The sequence below is a fragment of the Micropterus salmoides genome, unplaced genomic scaffold (genome assembly GCF_014851395.1).
Source record: "Micropterus salmoides isolate LMB-PRFRI ecotype aquatic unplaced genomic scaffold, ASM1485139v1 Ms_hic_scaffold_3, whole genome shotgun sequence".
Classification (NCBI taxonomy): Eukaryota; Metazoa; Chordata; class Actinopteri; order Centrarchiformes; family Centrarchidae; genus Micropterus; species Micropterus salmoides.
This window is the reverse complement of record NW_024042261.1, coordinates 13,445,129-13,461,461: the sequence shown is the minus strand read 5'-3', so window position 1 is coordinate 13,461,461 and position 16,333 is coordinate 13,445,129. Positions and strand designations below refer to the sequence as shown.

General features: G+C 42.5%; 1 protein-coding gene and 1 long non-coding RNA gene across 2 annotated transcripts in view; one reads left to right on the top strand and one right to left on the bottom strand.

Annotated features, from left to right (window-relative positions):
- Window positions 1-16,333, bottom strand: part of ankrd13b (ankyrin repeat domain 13B) — a 46,995-nt gene that overhangs the window by 12,390 nt on the left and 18,272 nt on the right. Inside the window, exons 3-13 of the mRNA XM_038693806.1 lie at window positions 15,328-15,452; window positions 14,243-14,288; window positions 13,659-13,802; window positions 10,685-10,925; window positions 7,395-7,461; window positions 6,427-6,508; window positions 4,335-4,399; window positions 2,687-2,823; window positions 1,727-1,884; window positions 1,342-1,530; window positions 534-697 (exon numbers count right to left, since the gene is read on the bottom strand). Coding sequence (XP_038549734.1) covers window positions 534-697; window positions 1,342-1,530; window positions 1,727-1,884; window positions 2,687-2,823; window positions 4,335-4,399; window positions 6,427-6,508; window positions 7,395-7,461; window positions 10,685-10,925; window positions 13,659-13,802; window positions 14,243-14,288; window positions 15,328-15,452 — 1,418 coding nt within the window. The remainder of the gene's footprint in view (window positions 1-533; window positions 698-1,341; window positions 1,531-1,726; window positions 1,885-2,686; window positions 2,824-4,334; window positions 4,400-6,426; window positions 6,509-7,394; window positions 7,462-10,684; window positions 10,926-13,658; window positions 13,803-14,242; window positions 14,289-15,327; window positions 15,453-16,333) is intronic.
- LOC119883242 lies at window positions 611-7,210 on the top strand. The gene is made up of 2 exons (XR_005440609.1): window positions 611-712; window positions 6,458-7,210. It is a non-coding gene; the product is annotated as an uncharacterized LOC119883242 (long non-coding RNA).

The window sequence follows — 16,333 nt, the reverse complement described above, 5'->3', positions numbered from 1 at the left end:
CATGTTGCCTGGTAACGAACGTGCTTGCGGCGGGATCACGGAATTCACCCGGAAACAACACATTTTAATTTCCGTTCGGCTATAACGGCTCTGGCATTTAGTAGGCTACAGGGAAACATATGACTGCACAAAACATGATCGTCTATTAATTGAATATAGCGGGACAATTGAGAAATACAAGGTGTGGCGTGTGAGCGTGTGAACCGGCTGAAATGCGTGTGTCTCACGGTGAATGCTCGAGACTTCAGAGCCCTGTAACTCATGGCGCTAACGTTAGGTAAATTAGTTGGTGAATAAGCTAAATCTTCCTGCAACAGTTGTCATTTCAGCCGGCAAAAGAAATGACCAGCGATTAGAAATGAAAAGCCTTCTTTTTCCAAGACATCATTATTGCACAAATGATTGAGGCTTTCAAGTGGTAAATCTCTATCACTGTAAACTATGTGTTGTGCTTGACAGGCAACAGTAACCAGGTGTGTCTTTCATTTCATCAGGTCAGAAGATTTTCTCCCAGGAGCGTCACAGTCACCCACCTGATCATATTCGGAGCCGGCTTCCAGCAGACTCTGCTGTATGGCGAACTGCAGCAGGTCCTCCTCCTCCTCCCTCATGCTGTCTCTCTGTTTGCCTCCTAGCATGGTGTATCCCGGCGGGGCCTCAAACACACATGGGGGAATCTCTCCGGCTCGACATGACACTGCAGCACACAGAGGTAAGGAAAAGGACAAGAGATGGGAAGGAGTGTTATCTAACAGTGTAGGAGATTAAAATGGACCAAAGGAGAAGTACAGAAAAGGGCAGTAATTTTCTGAATGAAAAGAAGAGAAATCCAACTCAAAACAAATTTTATCAGGTAATTTTCCTACCATACGATTGCTGCCAAAATGTAGAATATAGGCCCGTAACTCAACATAGAGCATTTCTGCAAGATAACATCAAGGATTTCCACAGAGGTTTCTTCTGAGCGATCAAACAATAAATTCTATCTCCCCTTGTGCATGGCTGCAGATTTAAACGTGGCTGTTAAACGTGGATTCTGATCAAGTGATCGGATGATGAAAGTAAGCCATAATCTCACACACAACACAAGGAACACAACCTTGCATTCAGCATCAGTGACAGATACTGCTCATAACATTCATCATGCAGCAGTAAACTCTGTTTGTGAACTGAAGTATGGCTCAGGTTCTGCAGTAAATATTAGTGGAGATTTATAAAATGGCTTGTCAGAAATAAATCGGCAGAATATAAAGTTGCTGAGACGCTGTTTGTGATTTTTGTCAGCCGAAGAAGAAGATGTAAGAAAAGATGACACTGTATGTATAGGGGGTATGTTCTCACTGGTAGAGCTGGAGCTGGAGACGCTGGAGGAGTCACTGCCCGGAGATGGGGTGTCTGTCATTGGTGGGTCCCTCTGTCCATCCCCCTCCACCACTACTTCGTTGTCAGCACGGCCGCCCGTCCCCTCCTCGCATCCGTTCAGGTTGCTGAAGGTGATCCTGGCGTTCAGGATGTGGTAGAGAGGGATCTCTGCAGGGAGAGGAGAGACGATGACATTTTTAGTATTTGTATCAGTCAACTGTGCACATCCTTCTGTTTCATTTCTTTCCATCCATCTTGCCATCTATTTATTCCCTTTACATTCTCCCATCCTCCCTTTTATTTAACCAGCCATCATTTTAACCTCCCTCCTAACTTCCATCCATCTCACTCTCCCAGCTCTCACCAATCTTGACAGGGAAGCCAGGCGGCAAGCGCAGAGTGATGAAGTCACGCAGCTTGGCGAACAGGGCGTTCGAGATTGCCATGAGATCGATGATAGGCACCACTTGTTCTGCCAGGGACAGAGGATGGGACTCGCACAACCACAATTTGGCTTTAAACCTAGAAACACACACACACACACACATTACACATGCACTCAGTGAAGATGAAGATCAGCTGATCAGAAACAAGGCAAGAGTTTGTTGATGAATATTAACAAATGCAATTCTGACTGAAGTATAATTGAAGCAGCGTATGTCTTCATTTAAGTGATTGGTTCTTTGGCCAGAGGTACACAAAGACATTCATTACTCTAACATTGACTGCCCACAAGATGCTGAGTCGTGTTCAAACTGAGGCCAACCAATTCATATATTCTGACTTGTCCGATAATGAACACGGCATTGAGAGGCAGCTCTGAAATCTCACTTCATTGTCACTTTTTATTAAGTGCCACAGAACAATGACACTGACTACTGAAAGTGACAGACAATAGTCAGTTGGAGGAACACAGGGCAGATGATTGGACGGCAGTTTGGCAGGTGGATGAGAGAAGCAGGATGTAGAAAACCAGCATCAATAATAATCAGCAATAACATAACAACTAAGTGGTTGAATCCGTCCGCAGAGACTCTGCAGGTTTACTTCATTAGAGTTTTTGTTTCTTTTAGAGCAATAGCCAAGCAAAGATGGTGTGTGTGTGTGTGTGTGTGTGTTTATTTCCCACTATTATTTGTCCGTGTTCCACCTCAGGGTCTTAGTGGTCAGCTGTCACGGACGGCTGATTTTACTCTGCCTGTGTGTGTGTGTGCCTGTCTATTCTGTCCATTAGTTTGTCAGCTCTGGCACTTGGCATTGAGTTTGGAGGGCGACTTCACAGTATGCTTGACTGCTTGTCTGTTTTCTTGACTGTCTGTGTCACCTCTGGGTCTTGGTAGTAAGCTGACACGCGTGGCCGATGTCCCTCTGAGTCGGTGATGAGCCGGGGTTAAAGTATTCCTCGGCCGTCAGCGCTGCGGGGTTGGTCACCACAGGACATGACATCTGGGTCACCAGGGCCTGCAAAACATAAATAATGAATTTTTAAAAATCCCGATGTAACCACATGTTGACATTAGAAGACAGCTGGGCTTTTACAGATCCATAATAATGAGCATATCTGCAGGGGTTGAAAGGATTGTTGATCAATACCAGTAACTGAAAGATTACTTCACAAAGTGCAAAGATATCTGGCTTTTCAAACTCACTTTCTTTTCTATTCTTGTTGTTACGGAACATAAAACTCGCCACCCACTGGGATTTCAAGGCTTTCCTCTTACCTACTGACATTTTCAAAAGCTCAGTGAAATTGAACTCTCAAGCCAAAACAAATGACAAAGCGATTTTCTTATTCCAGCATTTTACATCATTACAGCAGATGCGTCTGTTGGCTCACTGTCTAATTAGTAGCTCACTCTCAACTGTTAAAGGTCCAGTGTGTAATATTTCTGAGGAGCTAGTGATAGAAATGCAGATCCACTATAACGTTTTCAGTGGTGTATGAAGACCTTACATAGTGAACTGTTATGTTTTTATTACCTTAGAATGGGTCAGAGGCGTGTCAAGCAGGCTACAGACTCTTTTTAATGTCGTTCAGAATTTTTCCAAGTAAAAGCTCTCAATTCAACTGGAAATAAATCATTGCTGCACAAAACGTTCTTGCTTTCATGACAGAGCATCTATTTTAATTTTTTCCCGCTATCAAAGCACCATAATCTGGCCTGTGTCAGCCACCGTAGCTAAGTCTTACACACTTTACCTTTAAGTAAGACTTCAGTAAAACCTGTCAAAGGTAGGCCACCGCTACTGGAGGAGGTAGAGGCTGCCACCAGTGACTTGTGAAACAGAGGATTATTTACATGTTGTTGCAATTCCTTCCAGACAATCAATTTAGGATTTGGTAAAGTTGAAATGAAACAACATAACAACTATCTCTTGCACGTTAACACCCACTCCCCCCAAAAAAGGGTGTGTGTCTCCGTGTTGTGTAGAGAGGCTAAAGGGATACAGCTGAAAAGAGCCGAGGCGACAGTGAGGGGGAACAAGTGAAAAGACAGAATTCATAAAGAGGAGACGGAGGGAGGTATGAGTCATAGATGCTCTCCAGCAGAAACAAATTAAAAAAACATAATCAATATTTGAGAGCAAGTTGGAGCCTCTGAGTTACTGTTTTACTCCGCCGGCAAGCTCTCCTGTTGACACAGTGGATTCATACACTCATTGTCCGTCCAAACAGGGGAGGTGATGGTGCCAATGCTAATAGTGAAGATGATTATTCATTCTCTATACTGATTATTGTTACTATTATATGATGGCCACAGAATACCTGTCGAGTCTGATCATAATGTTAACACCAGCACCCATTAATCACTGTTTTGTTCCCTTTAATTTTTTATAGGGCTTGAAAAGATTTTATTAAATTTCCACGACCCATTGAGTAAAACAATGTAATCTTTCATTTAAAAATAACACTGGACAGTCACCACAATTGTAATCTTATGTGGTGACATCTAAAAAGACTGTCTACGTACCCCGTTGTTAGGCCCCATGTGCTGTTCAGCAATCCCAAGGAAGTTCTGCAGTGGAGTCTTCCCACCTGCTCAGAGACACAAAGCAGTGATGAGTTAGACTGAGAGCATGCAGTTACACAATCACAATGTGCAAACTCCAACTGTGCTGTTAGTCTGAGTTTCGTAAACTCTCTTTTGTACACTGGAGAGCGCCCACAGATGGCTTAAATTGGTGCTTGCTTATCAAGGGATGATGAAACGTGCGCTCATTAATCTCCACAGCAACTGTCATTTTGCTCTACAATGTTTTGCTCAAGATAACTTACTCCATTTTTTTCAAGCTTTGGCGTTGTGGTCTTATCGGCTATGAAGAGCCAGGATGAATTGAATTGAATTGAATTACATTTCAGTAAATTACGCTATTGAGCAATAAGAGTTACTCCAAAATATGTCCTGAATATCAGTGGATCTCCTGGTTTCTGCAATTAACAGCAATATGCATGAAAAAATAAAAATGGCAACACCTGAAACTTAGAATTAAAGATATTTATCCGGTTTAGTCAGTATAACTGTCTTCAATGTATCTCTGGACCCCGAATATACAGCTGAGATCATAATACAGTCCACACAGTGTTATACCAGTATGTACTGTAACATGTTACTTTCACCATTACAATGCATTTAAAACAGGAATCTTTAAGTATGTTAAACAAGCAAACAACTATGTGGTGAAAACCCACACTCTGTAAATGACAAGTGCTTTGACAAGTCACTAGGGATCTTCAGACTGCAGCAGTAAGAGAACCGCAGCAGGGTTTTGGAGGAAAAAGTGTGGGTTTAAAAAGGCAAGTGTCAGGATGTTTACTTCAGATTTTAAAGATCCCCTCCAGACATGTTTTCAGACATATAAAAATACTCTGCTTGGAGCAATAATTGGTGCCTGATATGGTTTATCTACTTCGCCTGCCCCCATTGAAACCTCCAGAATATATGAATATGCAAACATTGTTCATTTCAAAAGCTTGTAACTGTATTGAAAAGCCCTTTCTCAGTGTATTTTATAGGAATTTAAAGTCCCCAAGAAATTGTCTCCAATCTGAAGTATTTCTCTACAACATCAGATTTGAATGTGTCTTGATTGGTGCACGGTACATGACATTAAACTTTCCCAACTGAGCCCTGCCCACTAAAAACACAAATCCATAAATCTTTATTGGGAAATAACCTGGACTGCTTTAACTTTAGGATCCCATCACTTATAGTAAAAAGCTGATCCAGAAAATAACCCACAGTGTGAAGGCACCATTTGTTTTATAGAGTGCATGGAAAATCCAACAGCTGCTGCCCGTTTAGATATGACAGAGATATGAGCAGCAAAGCAAACAGGACCAGCTTGTTGGTGTGTGGCTTGTTCTTTCACGACTGGTGCTGTGGTTGTCCTCGCTAAGCACTGAATGAATGCTAAAAGCAATGCAAAGGTCCATCAGTTGTCAATTGTGTTAATAACTAGTGTCCTGAAGTGGTTTCTAAGTTAAGTGTCCACATTTTGACCTGAGGCCAGCTGATCTGTCTGCAGCTGCTGCCTGACTCAAGATACAGCATGTATGCATTTTTACAGTGTTCACAAAATGATAAAAAAAAGCAGAAGCAAGGGAAGGGCAAATGGAGTGAGTCACTCATTCAGGAGTCAGTGTAGCACTTCCAAGCACATTTCCCTCATGCATATTAGCAGAATGCAGATGGGGATTGTGACCTGGGTGAGCAAAGCCCTCAGAGGAGCGTGTGATGTTTGATCCTGGCTGACAGCGACAGTCCAGGGGGCGGTGGGAGTGTGGTGTGTGTGTGTGGGTGGGGGGGTATCAGGCTGTTAGCCGGAGCCTCAGGGTGATCTCATCGAGCTCAGGTGAGGGGGATTACTCATCAGTGACTCTTTTTATCAGACATGTCGTAGCATTTAGGCCGGGGGTTGCAGCGGCACAGAAGGGTTTACAGAGAAATTCAGCCGCTGGAGCTGTGATGCTCCTGCACATAAAAAAAACACCTTGGCGGTCTTAAGTGGTGACGATGTCTAATGCTCATTTGGCACTGAGGTACAATTGACAAAATGATTTACCTTTTGTCTTGTTCTTGTTCTGGTCTGACAGATGGTCTGTTCTGGTCCTGGTGATCAGCTCTACGTTGGATGCTGCGTACACCTGAAAGAGGAAGAGACGTTTGACTCTTGTGTTCTGTTGACAGTGGCTTTACTTCCTGATTGAACGTATTGAGGTGGTAACCATTCCCTCTGCCGCAAACTGAGTTTTTTCATTTTGTTTGCCAAAAGACAAAAAATGTTTTTGTCACTGAGCCAAAACAAAACCATAACACTATCAAACCATGAATTAGTGTTAGTAGTCTGCAGTATATAGGTCAACGTCTTCAAGCTACAGTCCAGAGCACAATACTGGAATTACTCACTAGTGACCACAAAAAGAAAGTGCTGATTAAAAATTGAGCAGGCTGCTGAATTTAAGTTTACTATGGGCTAAAAAGCCAGGAAGAGCGCAACGCAACAGGAGTTGCCCGTTAATGTTTGTAACTCTAGATCAATGATGCAGAAAATAGATGCTTTTCGGGCAGCAGTATTTTACTGTAGAGCCTGTCTGAAGTGCTTTTAAACCACTAGTGACAGATGGTCCTGGGTGTCTGACACTTGTCTCCCATCGATCCCTCCAGGGGGGCAAGAAAACAAATGGGGTCAAGGTAATACATGTGTCTGCATGAAACATAGACTGCTTTTTTTAACTTAATTTGATAAGCCATCTGGCCTTTTTATGTGCAGATGAATTTTTGCTCATCTGAGAGTAAGGAATTCATGCGTAACTGTCTTTTTAAAATAAATACCATAAATCTTAAAATGAGGAATCTGACTGTCATTATTTAAAAATGTAGAAGGTTATGTCCTCAAAAGTCAAGTGCAAAGGTTTTAAAATCACTTTTGGAGTGATTCGTTGTGCAAATTAGTGGACTATCAGGTATTATCAAATTGAGCTCTGACAGCTGTGGTTGCAGCTGTGGCCGTCTGAGCAGCCCGTGTCCTACCTTGGCTTCATATCCATTCACCGTCTCAGTCTTCTCACTCCTCCAGCCCAATATACCCGTCTTATTCCTGCAACAAAGATTCAACACATCCCATATCAGTTCCCTGTGGTCTCGACTTCGAGTCAACATACAGTTGCAATCGCGGTTGGTGTAGATTATTCGCCTGTCACAAGCGATCTGCAGATATAGTACCTAAGAGAAAAATTGTGAATGCAGTACATTGGAGACTTAAATAAACCATCTCCCCTTAGATTGAAAGTCATAGGGTCTGTTTTTTCTCTATGATATGCAGCCTGAAAACATTGCAGCCATTGTCCTTGTTTGTTGGCAGTGAAGATCAACAGTTCAGTGTGCAATTAGGAAGTCTGCCCAGAAGTTAGTGAGGCATATCGCATCTTCAAGATGTATTCACATCACTGAACTCATTCTGGACTAAACCACAGAAAGTGAGTTTTCAGGGGTGACTTTCCTATGATTATGTTTGGAAGAGAGGGTGGGGCTGGAGAGGGATAGGCATTGCTATCTGACAGGTTGTCATGGTAGCGACTTGTCAATCACAAGGTAGGTTCAACAGGTAGGAGATCATAAACTCATTGGGAAGGTGTTTACTGAGGAAATAGTTCAAGTGAGAAATAGGGTCATTTTCTCATAGACTTTTATACAAACTTCTTTTTTGCAACAATGAGTCCAGTGGGAGAGTCAGTCTGTTGGTGAGTCCACCACTTTGGTCCTAACTCTCTCAACAACAATTACATTTTGTACAGGAATTCATGTTTCCCTTCTAGATGAATTGCATCAATGTTAGCATGCTAACAGGCTAAACTAAGATGATGAAGATGGGGAAAATGACCTGCTCGTCTTGGTCTCCAACTAATCCAATGTCACACAAAGTTATGTCTGTCTGAATTTGAAAGTTATATCATAGCTCAATTACTGGGGGTTCAGTAAACCTTGTACTCCCAGCCCTAAAACAGCAAAACTGCAGTGCTGTAGTTTTTGTGCATGGCTGCGTAAAGACGTATTAACTCCAGGGGTGGATGACCGGTCTGTGGTGCTTGACAAAGTGGTTTGCTCTGATGCATCATAAATAGATTATTGGCATCATGTAGACAGGAGTGCTGACCAAGGAAAAAACACAGAGGTGACACTGAGGTTCAAGTCTGACAAGGAGATGATTACCCCACCCCCACCCACCCCCTCTCCCTGCTCACTCCCCACTGTTGTCCACCTCTCTGTCTTCTTGCTTTTTAGCTGTTAACATTCACTTCCTGTCTGCATGGTCTCTTTCCATGATTCACCTATTGATCACGGTGTCTCTGCGCAGTCTATTTTTCTTATTTTTCCTCCAACACTATCAACTCCCCTGTTTTGGCTTACGTATTGCCCCCCCCTGCATGTCTCCTTTTTTTTCTCTCCCTCACTCCTTTCCCTATAAATCTCTTCCTCCATCCTCTTTCTTTTCATTATCTCCCCTCTGTCCCTCTCTGTCCAAAACTTTCCTTGTCCTGCCATCCCTCCTTTCCTCTCTCTGTCACATCAGTCTTATCTCACAACCTGACCAGAATAAGAAGAGTTTTGCCTTCTTGGCACCCCTCTCCCTCCCTTCTCTCCTCATTTCCACTGCTTTCCATCTCTCCGTCTATGTCACTTTATGTGAAACTGAGCCGTAAAACTGTACAGTTAGCATAATAAAAAGCTCCTAAATTGACTGCACACAAGCTACCTGCTCATCCAATTTTCTTCTATCCCCTCTTCTCCATTCTTCTCCATCTCCCTCTAGTCAGCTTATGTCTTGTCTGCTTCTTCCCTGTCTTTTCGTTCTGCTATCTGCCTCTCCGTCTCCATGTTCACTCACTGGTGCATTACTTGCTTGCATTAGTGTTGAGCTTTCTTGAAGTGGCCTGAGCCTGATTCATAGAGCCTCAAGCTAATTTGTGCTTCACTACCTCCACATCACACTTGCTCCTGACACATTTTTATGGGCATTTTAGCCATTTGAGTTCACATAAGACACATAAGATAAGAATGGAGTATGTTCTGGTTAGATTAAAAGACAGCCAATGTAACTGTGACTAATGTGGTTATTAGAATGACAAGATAATGATTTAGCTTTATTTGTAAGGGACTGTGCTAATCTCTTTTCAGCAGACAAGACAAAAACAATAAATGAGCTAGCGTTAGCTCAGAAAGACAGTTTTCAGTAGTCCCTGGCCATGTTGAAGACAAACCCAAAATAGAATAAAACAGTAAAATCTTGGGGGGGACACCAAACAAGATATGCAGTTGTATAGCAAGTGGTGGTAGCGGTGTATAGTTAAGCTTTTGCTAACTTAATAAGCTGTAGCAGCAACCCCCCCCGAGTGTATTAAAATGAGCATAGGTGTGCAATAAAAATGAGTCTTCCTTTTCATTTGTAAAGTTACAAAGTAACACTTGCTCACATTGCTTCCCGCGTGGCTCTGTTGTAAATAGATGTGGTGTTCAGTGAACTCTAGCAATGAGTTCTACATGAGTTTCTTCCCTCACTACTGCTGCTTCTGTTACTAGTTTCCTACATTTCGTAAAATGCCTTTTGACAGCCACCAGAGAACATGCCTGAACCTGTTCCACTCAGCTGTGGGTTGTAGCGTAGGAGACAGCTACAGTGAAAGAGTGACAGAAATTCAACAGCAACAACAAAAGAGCGATTTTCTCCACTCAGGGGGAAAAAAGCCAACATTTATAGCAGAACATGTCCTGTGGATGAATTGCATCATGTTGTACTGAGGCTACTGTTGGCGGAGAAATGAATTATTGTGCTTGTTCTATGGAAGATTTCTTCCTGTGTCATTGTTGAACATGATTGCAAAGAAAATGAGACCAGAAACAAGCCCTTGCTTCTTGATTGTGAGGGATGTTACACAAAATATTGATTTATAGATTTTTCTATTTAGCTAATAGATTTTGTGATACGGCTGCATCGGAAATTGACACATCACATCACCTAAGTGTCCTTAGTTATTCACAAAAATGAGAAAAATACACCACAATATGACAAAAATGAGATGCAGTGTACATCAAGACCAGATGTGTTTTAGCTTTATAGCTGGCATTTTTCCTCTGTTAATTAAGTAATCAATCACATAATACCTTTATTTGTCCCCAGTGAGTCAATTGGTTGTGCAGCAGCAGCATAAAAGTTCCTTTCTTCACGTCACATTAAAGTAGACTACTGACTGTGTTTATAAGAGACTTCTATCATTTAACATCCTGTATATTCATATTCCGTGTATATCAGTATTGCATCTGACCTCTCAAAGGCGATGTTGCGGGTGTCCAGCTGAGTGGTCACCACAGGGGCAGACAGCCGGGCTGCTACCTGCTCGTCGCTGGGCTGCATCGCCCCCAGAAGGCCCAAACCGGCGGCGTTGCTGCTGGAGGCACCGCCGTTCCCCCGGCCTGGTGAGAGTGCCGTGAGAGACGAGACGCACAAGGTCTCGCAGAACACCAGCTGCCTGTCATGGTCGACCTCCATCACCTCTGCACTAGAGTCTGAGAGGCAAGAGCGTGACAGGCGGGAAGAGAAAAATCAGGGTTATGTTAGTGAGCACGAGAGAGGCTAAGAAACTGACAGTGGGAAAGTACTACAATACAAACAATACAGCCAATGAGTCTGCAAGACACAAACATGCAAATGTACAGTAGGTGTGAAGGAAAGTCAAAAGATATGATGACTGATGTCAGGAGACTGCAGATGGAAAGAGAAAAGAAAAGAGAAAATTAAAGATCCAGGCAGGCAGGGCCAGTAGAAAGTAACACTGAGAGGGAGAACATTATGCAGAGACTCAAAAAGGTCCAGGGAAAAGGTCAGAAAAAGAGGAATAATTTAAAGTGGTGAGAGGAAGAGAGATAAAAATAAAAGAAGAACTGGGTGAAATTGCACAGAGAGGAGCCAATGGAGAAAACTGAGGAGTGGAAACAGCTGTACAATGAGGCTAGAAAGAGGCAGGGTGAGAGGGATCATCCTGGAAAGGCGCGTTCACACCTGCACCAGTCACCAGTGAATATTTGCTGCATCTCACGTTCACTTCAAATGAAGCCTGTGTGACTGCTACAGGAATGCTTTTCTTAAAATTCAGCTTTGTTCAACTGGGTCCTGTAAATTCATATGACTAGTTCTCACGACATGTCCGACCAAATCAAGTGTGTTTATAGTTGTCCGAATAGTTGTACACACAAAAAGTGACAAAATAGTTCAAACCCTGATTCCTCTCTTACCTCAGCACAGCTGACTAATCCCAACATGATGTTGTAGGTGTGAATGCAGGTTTGTTACAGAAATAACTGGGCTAAAGGAAAATATTCAGAACATACTGACTCCTTAACCGTGCAACCCTGATGCATCTGGTACAAGTTTATTTTCTACAATACTACCACAATAATAATTGTGATTATGATCTTTCTGCTCAGTATTTCTTTAATACCTACATCAGACCTACAATATCACCTATGTAATTTATTAATAGTGTAATGTAATTTTTCATTACTGAAGCAGGTATTATTTTGTTGTACTGAATGCAAATGTGAATGGTAAACCGGAAAGGGGAAGAGGAAGGAAGAAAGGGAGAAGAAAAGGAGATAATGAGGCCCAGTGAAGGAATGACAAACACATGCTTACTTTACATTTCCAAGTCAATGTGCCATTTGGCTACATACTGTATTTTAAAGGATTTTCTTTTTTAAATATGCATATACACTTTCCTGACGAGAGATGAGAAGATTGATACCAGTCCATTGTCTGTACAGTAAGCTACTGCCAGCGAGCCCGGTGTCGTCCCAGGGTGTCAAATCCTGACACTTTGAGAAAAGCCTGATAAAGCGCACAAGTACCCTTCAGCGCCCGCATGAGACACCCTGGGCATTCAAGTAACTCCAATGTAACCCATCTACCGTCATGTGGTGTACATATTTCAAATCAATTTTATTTCAAAATAGCAATGCCTATCCCTCTCCAGCCCCACCCTCTCTTCCAAACATGTTTTCTTAAACCTAACCAAGTAGTTTTTTCGTACCTAAACCTAACCAAACTGCATATATACCACTAATAAAAAGGTGTTTCATCTGCACGCTGAAGGGTACCTTGTGCGTCAAATACCGATGCTTTGTTAGGCTTTCTCAAAGCGTAGGAATTTGATGCCCTGAGATGAGAAGGTGATGTGCCAGCAGACGTTTTGCTTAGCACAAACAGGGGAAACGGAGGGAAAGAGCTAGCCTGACTCTTTCCAAAGGTGATAAATTCCACATACCGGCACCTCTAAAGTTTACTAATTAGCATGCAATATCTCATTTGTTTAATCCATTTAAAAGCTAAAAACCGCAGAGTTTGATTTATGTGCTCTCAGCAAAACATTTGTGTATTTCCCAAAATGTCTCACATTTCAGTCACTATTATTTTATTTGTTGTATTAAAGATGTGGTATTATGCTCATTTTCAGGTTCAAAATCCTATTTAGGGGTTGTACCAGAACAGGTTTCCATGGTTTAATTTTCAAAAAATACCAAAATTTTGTTATACTGCACATTGCTGCAGCTCCTCTTTTCACCCTGTGTTAAAGGCTTTGTTTTAGCTTTGGAGTGATACATCTTGTCTCTAAATGATTTCTGTTGGGAGTTGCACATGCGCAGTTCCTAGACTACTAGCCAATCAGAAGCAGAGAAGGATGGGCCAATGAGAAGCCGGTAAACACAGCTTTGTTTCAGCTGTAGATGTTGTCGACCAGCTTGGCAACATAGACTGAAGCAAGAGTTTCAGAGTGGTGAGTTATTAATCTGTAACAAATGTATCTTTCATCCATAAAGTTTTAACTGAGCTCTGTCTCTACATCACAGTAACAACTTTCTGTCCATTGACTGTCTGGAGGGTAGCTAGTGTTTGGAGGTGTGTGCTGCAGCTCAATGTTTTTGAGGGCGTGTCGGAGTAGCCGCTTGGCGAGCATTATATGAGCCGCATTTTGCTTTCATCCCTGTGTCGTCACAGAAAGGGAAGCGGCTGGACTACAAACAAGCTGTTTTCAAGCAGTTCAGAGCAGAGTTTTCTGTGAGAGATGGGAACTCCCTTTGGGCTGGACTTTGGGCTTTTTCACTTATTACACGCACAAAAAAGGTACATAACTCAATAAAGGAGAGGGAAAAAGCCAAAAAGCATAGCACCACCTCTACTTATACTTATAGACACACTCACACAGACACATTCACACACAGTAAGTCTCGAGTTTGACCTCTAACCTTGTCCCCTGAAAATGAAGCTCCGGTTTCCTCTTTGCCAGGTCATCTGTTCAAAACCCATCAGGGTGGTGTCAACGCGGAGACACTGACCACTCTTCCAAACTCTGTATGTGTCACTGGGACAGATACGAGACACCAGGGGCACTAAGGACAAACACAGACACACTTTAAATCAAACTGCCATTTCTAAAGGATATGTACAGAATCGAATGCAGCAGGTTTCAGTTTTCTTTCTGTAGTTTTCATTTGATTTATGCTCAATACTCTGATAAATCCATTTTAACGGACAAATTTTAGTATTATGTATGTAACAACAACAACAACAACAACAACAAAAAGAAATGCACAAAAACAATCAGTCATCCACTGTAAAGCACTTTTGATTAAAAGCACAAGCTGTTTAACTCTAAAACCAAAGCCTGACATACATTCTGCTGGGCAGGAAGTGTGTTAGCATCAGTGTCCAGTACAACAGGAAGAAACAGGCCTTCTTCAACCCCCAAAGGGGATGATAATATGATTTGTACTGACTCGTCGGTACTGGACTGTTTTACTGTCTGGAATGACACAAAGACTGGACTTACCCCAGCTGGTAAACTCCCACTTCATCTCCACATAGAAGTCCTGGGCCTGCACAGAAACAGATAGCAAGGGGAGGAAGAGAAGGGAGGCGGGGAGACAAATGAGACCGCAACGGGCATTGATAAAGAGGAAGATAGAGGGAGAGAGTTGGGTATATGGAGAGTGATGAAATTAAAGATGAGACTGAGAGCAAATTGGAGGAAAAGAAAAAGAGGGAGTGTGAAAAAATGCAGTTATGCCGCCTCATTGTCTGTTCCAAAGATGGGGGTACTGGCACAGAGAAGTGGTTGTGTGTGTGTGTGTGTTGGGGGTGGGGGGTTAATAATGGAAATGATGGATGGAGGGATGGAGAGGAGAACGATGTGGATGAAAGCAGCAGCAGACAAAGAATGGCGTGATGTGTGCGATGTTTGCAAGGGCATGTGTGCTTGAGTGCAAGTACTCATTGGCGTTTTCAAAAGTGCGAGGGTGTTGTGTCTACCATGTGAGTATGCTAGAGTTTGTGTGTGTGTGTGTGTGTTTGTGTGTGTCAGGGAGCCAGCTGGAGCAGATACACAGGAAGACAGACTGTGTGAAGGCAGTTCCTTGCATCTCTGCCACTGTTCTCTGCAGTTCTGCTGCTGTACCCGAACACTTTCCTCTCAGGATTATAGCCATCAACCTTCAGGCTCTCAGGCCCCAGCTTGTCTATCACTGTTACTGTACTCCTTTAAGCACAGCACGCCTAACCCCTTTAGGGAAAAGCGATGACTCAAATTACCCAAGGACAAGAGGTTTTGCAAGATGGAAACACATCCTTTGAGTGTGTTTACCTTGTCGAATAGTAAACAAAGTTATTAACACCTTCAAAGAGTATTTTTATCTGCATACTAAGCATCATCTGAATGCATTGCTCCCCACAAACGCCCTTGATGTGTGTGCAGTTTGTGTATGTTTTGTTTCACATGTCATTTTTATGTCTGTGCTTCTATACACACTTGTTTGTGTCTTTTTGTGTGTATGTGTGAGTGTGTGGTCATTGGGGTATCTCTTTCCATGTGTGCATCAAAGTGTTTGTGAGTGCATTTGTGTTTGTGTGAAATCCCACTTGGCGCAGACGCTCCAGCAGGACGGGGATGCCCGCCAGTCTCTTGGCAGTCCTCTGGTAGTCACGGTAACGAAGCACGAGACGCACCAACTCCGGATCTCTGGTACTCACAGCCTCCTGAAGAACTGACGGAGAGAGAGGGAGAGTAAAACAGAGCCAATCACTCAGGCCTCATCTAAAATTTATGTACATGAGCAATTTAAGGGGGGCAGCGAGAATTGCCGAAACTGAAGTAGGCCAGAGGAAAAGCTGGTACGACCAATTACTGCAGCTCGCCCATCATTCAGCAGACCGCCACTTTGCTGTTATTCTTACAGGCTGTTCTACACATGAACAATCACATTACAATCCCTGTTCTCTTCCTTTATAAGCAAACATGTGAGTAAAGGCTAACACACTCACATATACACACACTGTCTTAATAATGTGATAAGAAAACCCTGGAGTGTAATGTATTGCCCCTACTGACAAGACACAGTGAACAGATTAGAAGAAACTTAGGAGGATTATTTAATGATACTATAGTGCTTAATCCTTCCGCATCAAGATAAAAAAAAGCCTCATGTTACACAAGTTTAAGGCAAGGCAAGTTTATTTGTATAGCACATTTCAACAACAAGGCAATTCAAAGTGCTTTACATCAAACATAAAAGCAACACAGGGAAATTAAAAAAGAGACAAATTAAAATATAATTTTGAAAAGGGAGAAGTAGAAAATAAAAACAGGATAATAAAAAAATAGAACAGTAAAAGCTACAGTGCAGGATACAATCAGGGTTAAAACAGTTAAATAGAAAATAAAAACAGGCTGAGGGGTTGAGCAAATTATTGAGTTACAATTATTTTTAGTCTAGTATCTACCCTCTCTAGCTAGTCTGTAATCGGGTCCATAGCAATATTTGGGTCCACTGAGTTTGGTTATGTCTTGGGCTACGTGCTGCAAACCCAACTTATCAGCTGGAAACCCCAAAGACCCTCGGACACTACAGAGAAACCTTTGACCTTT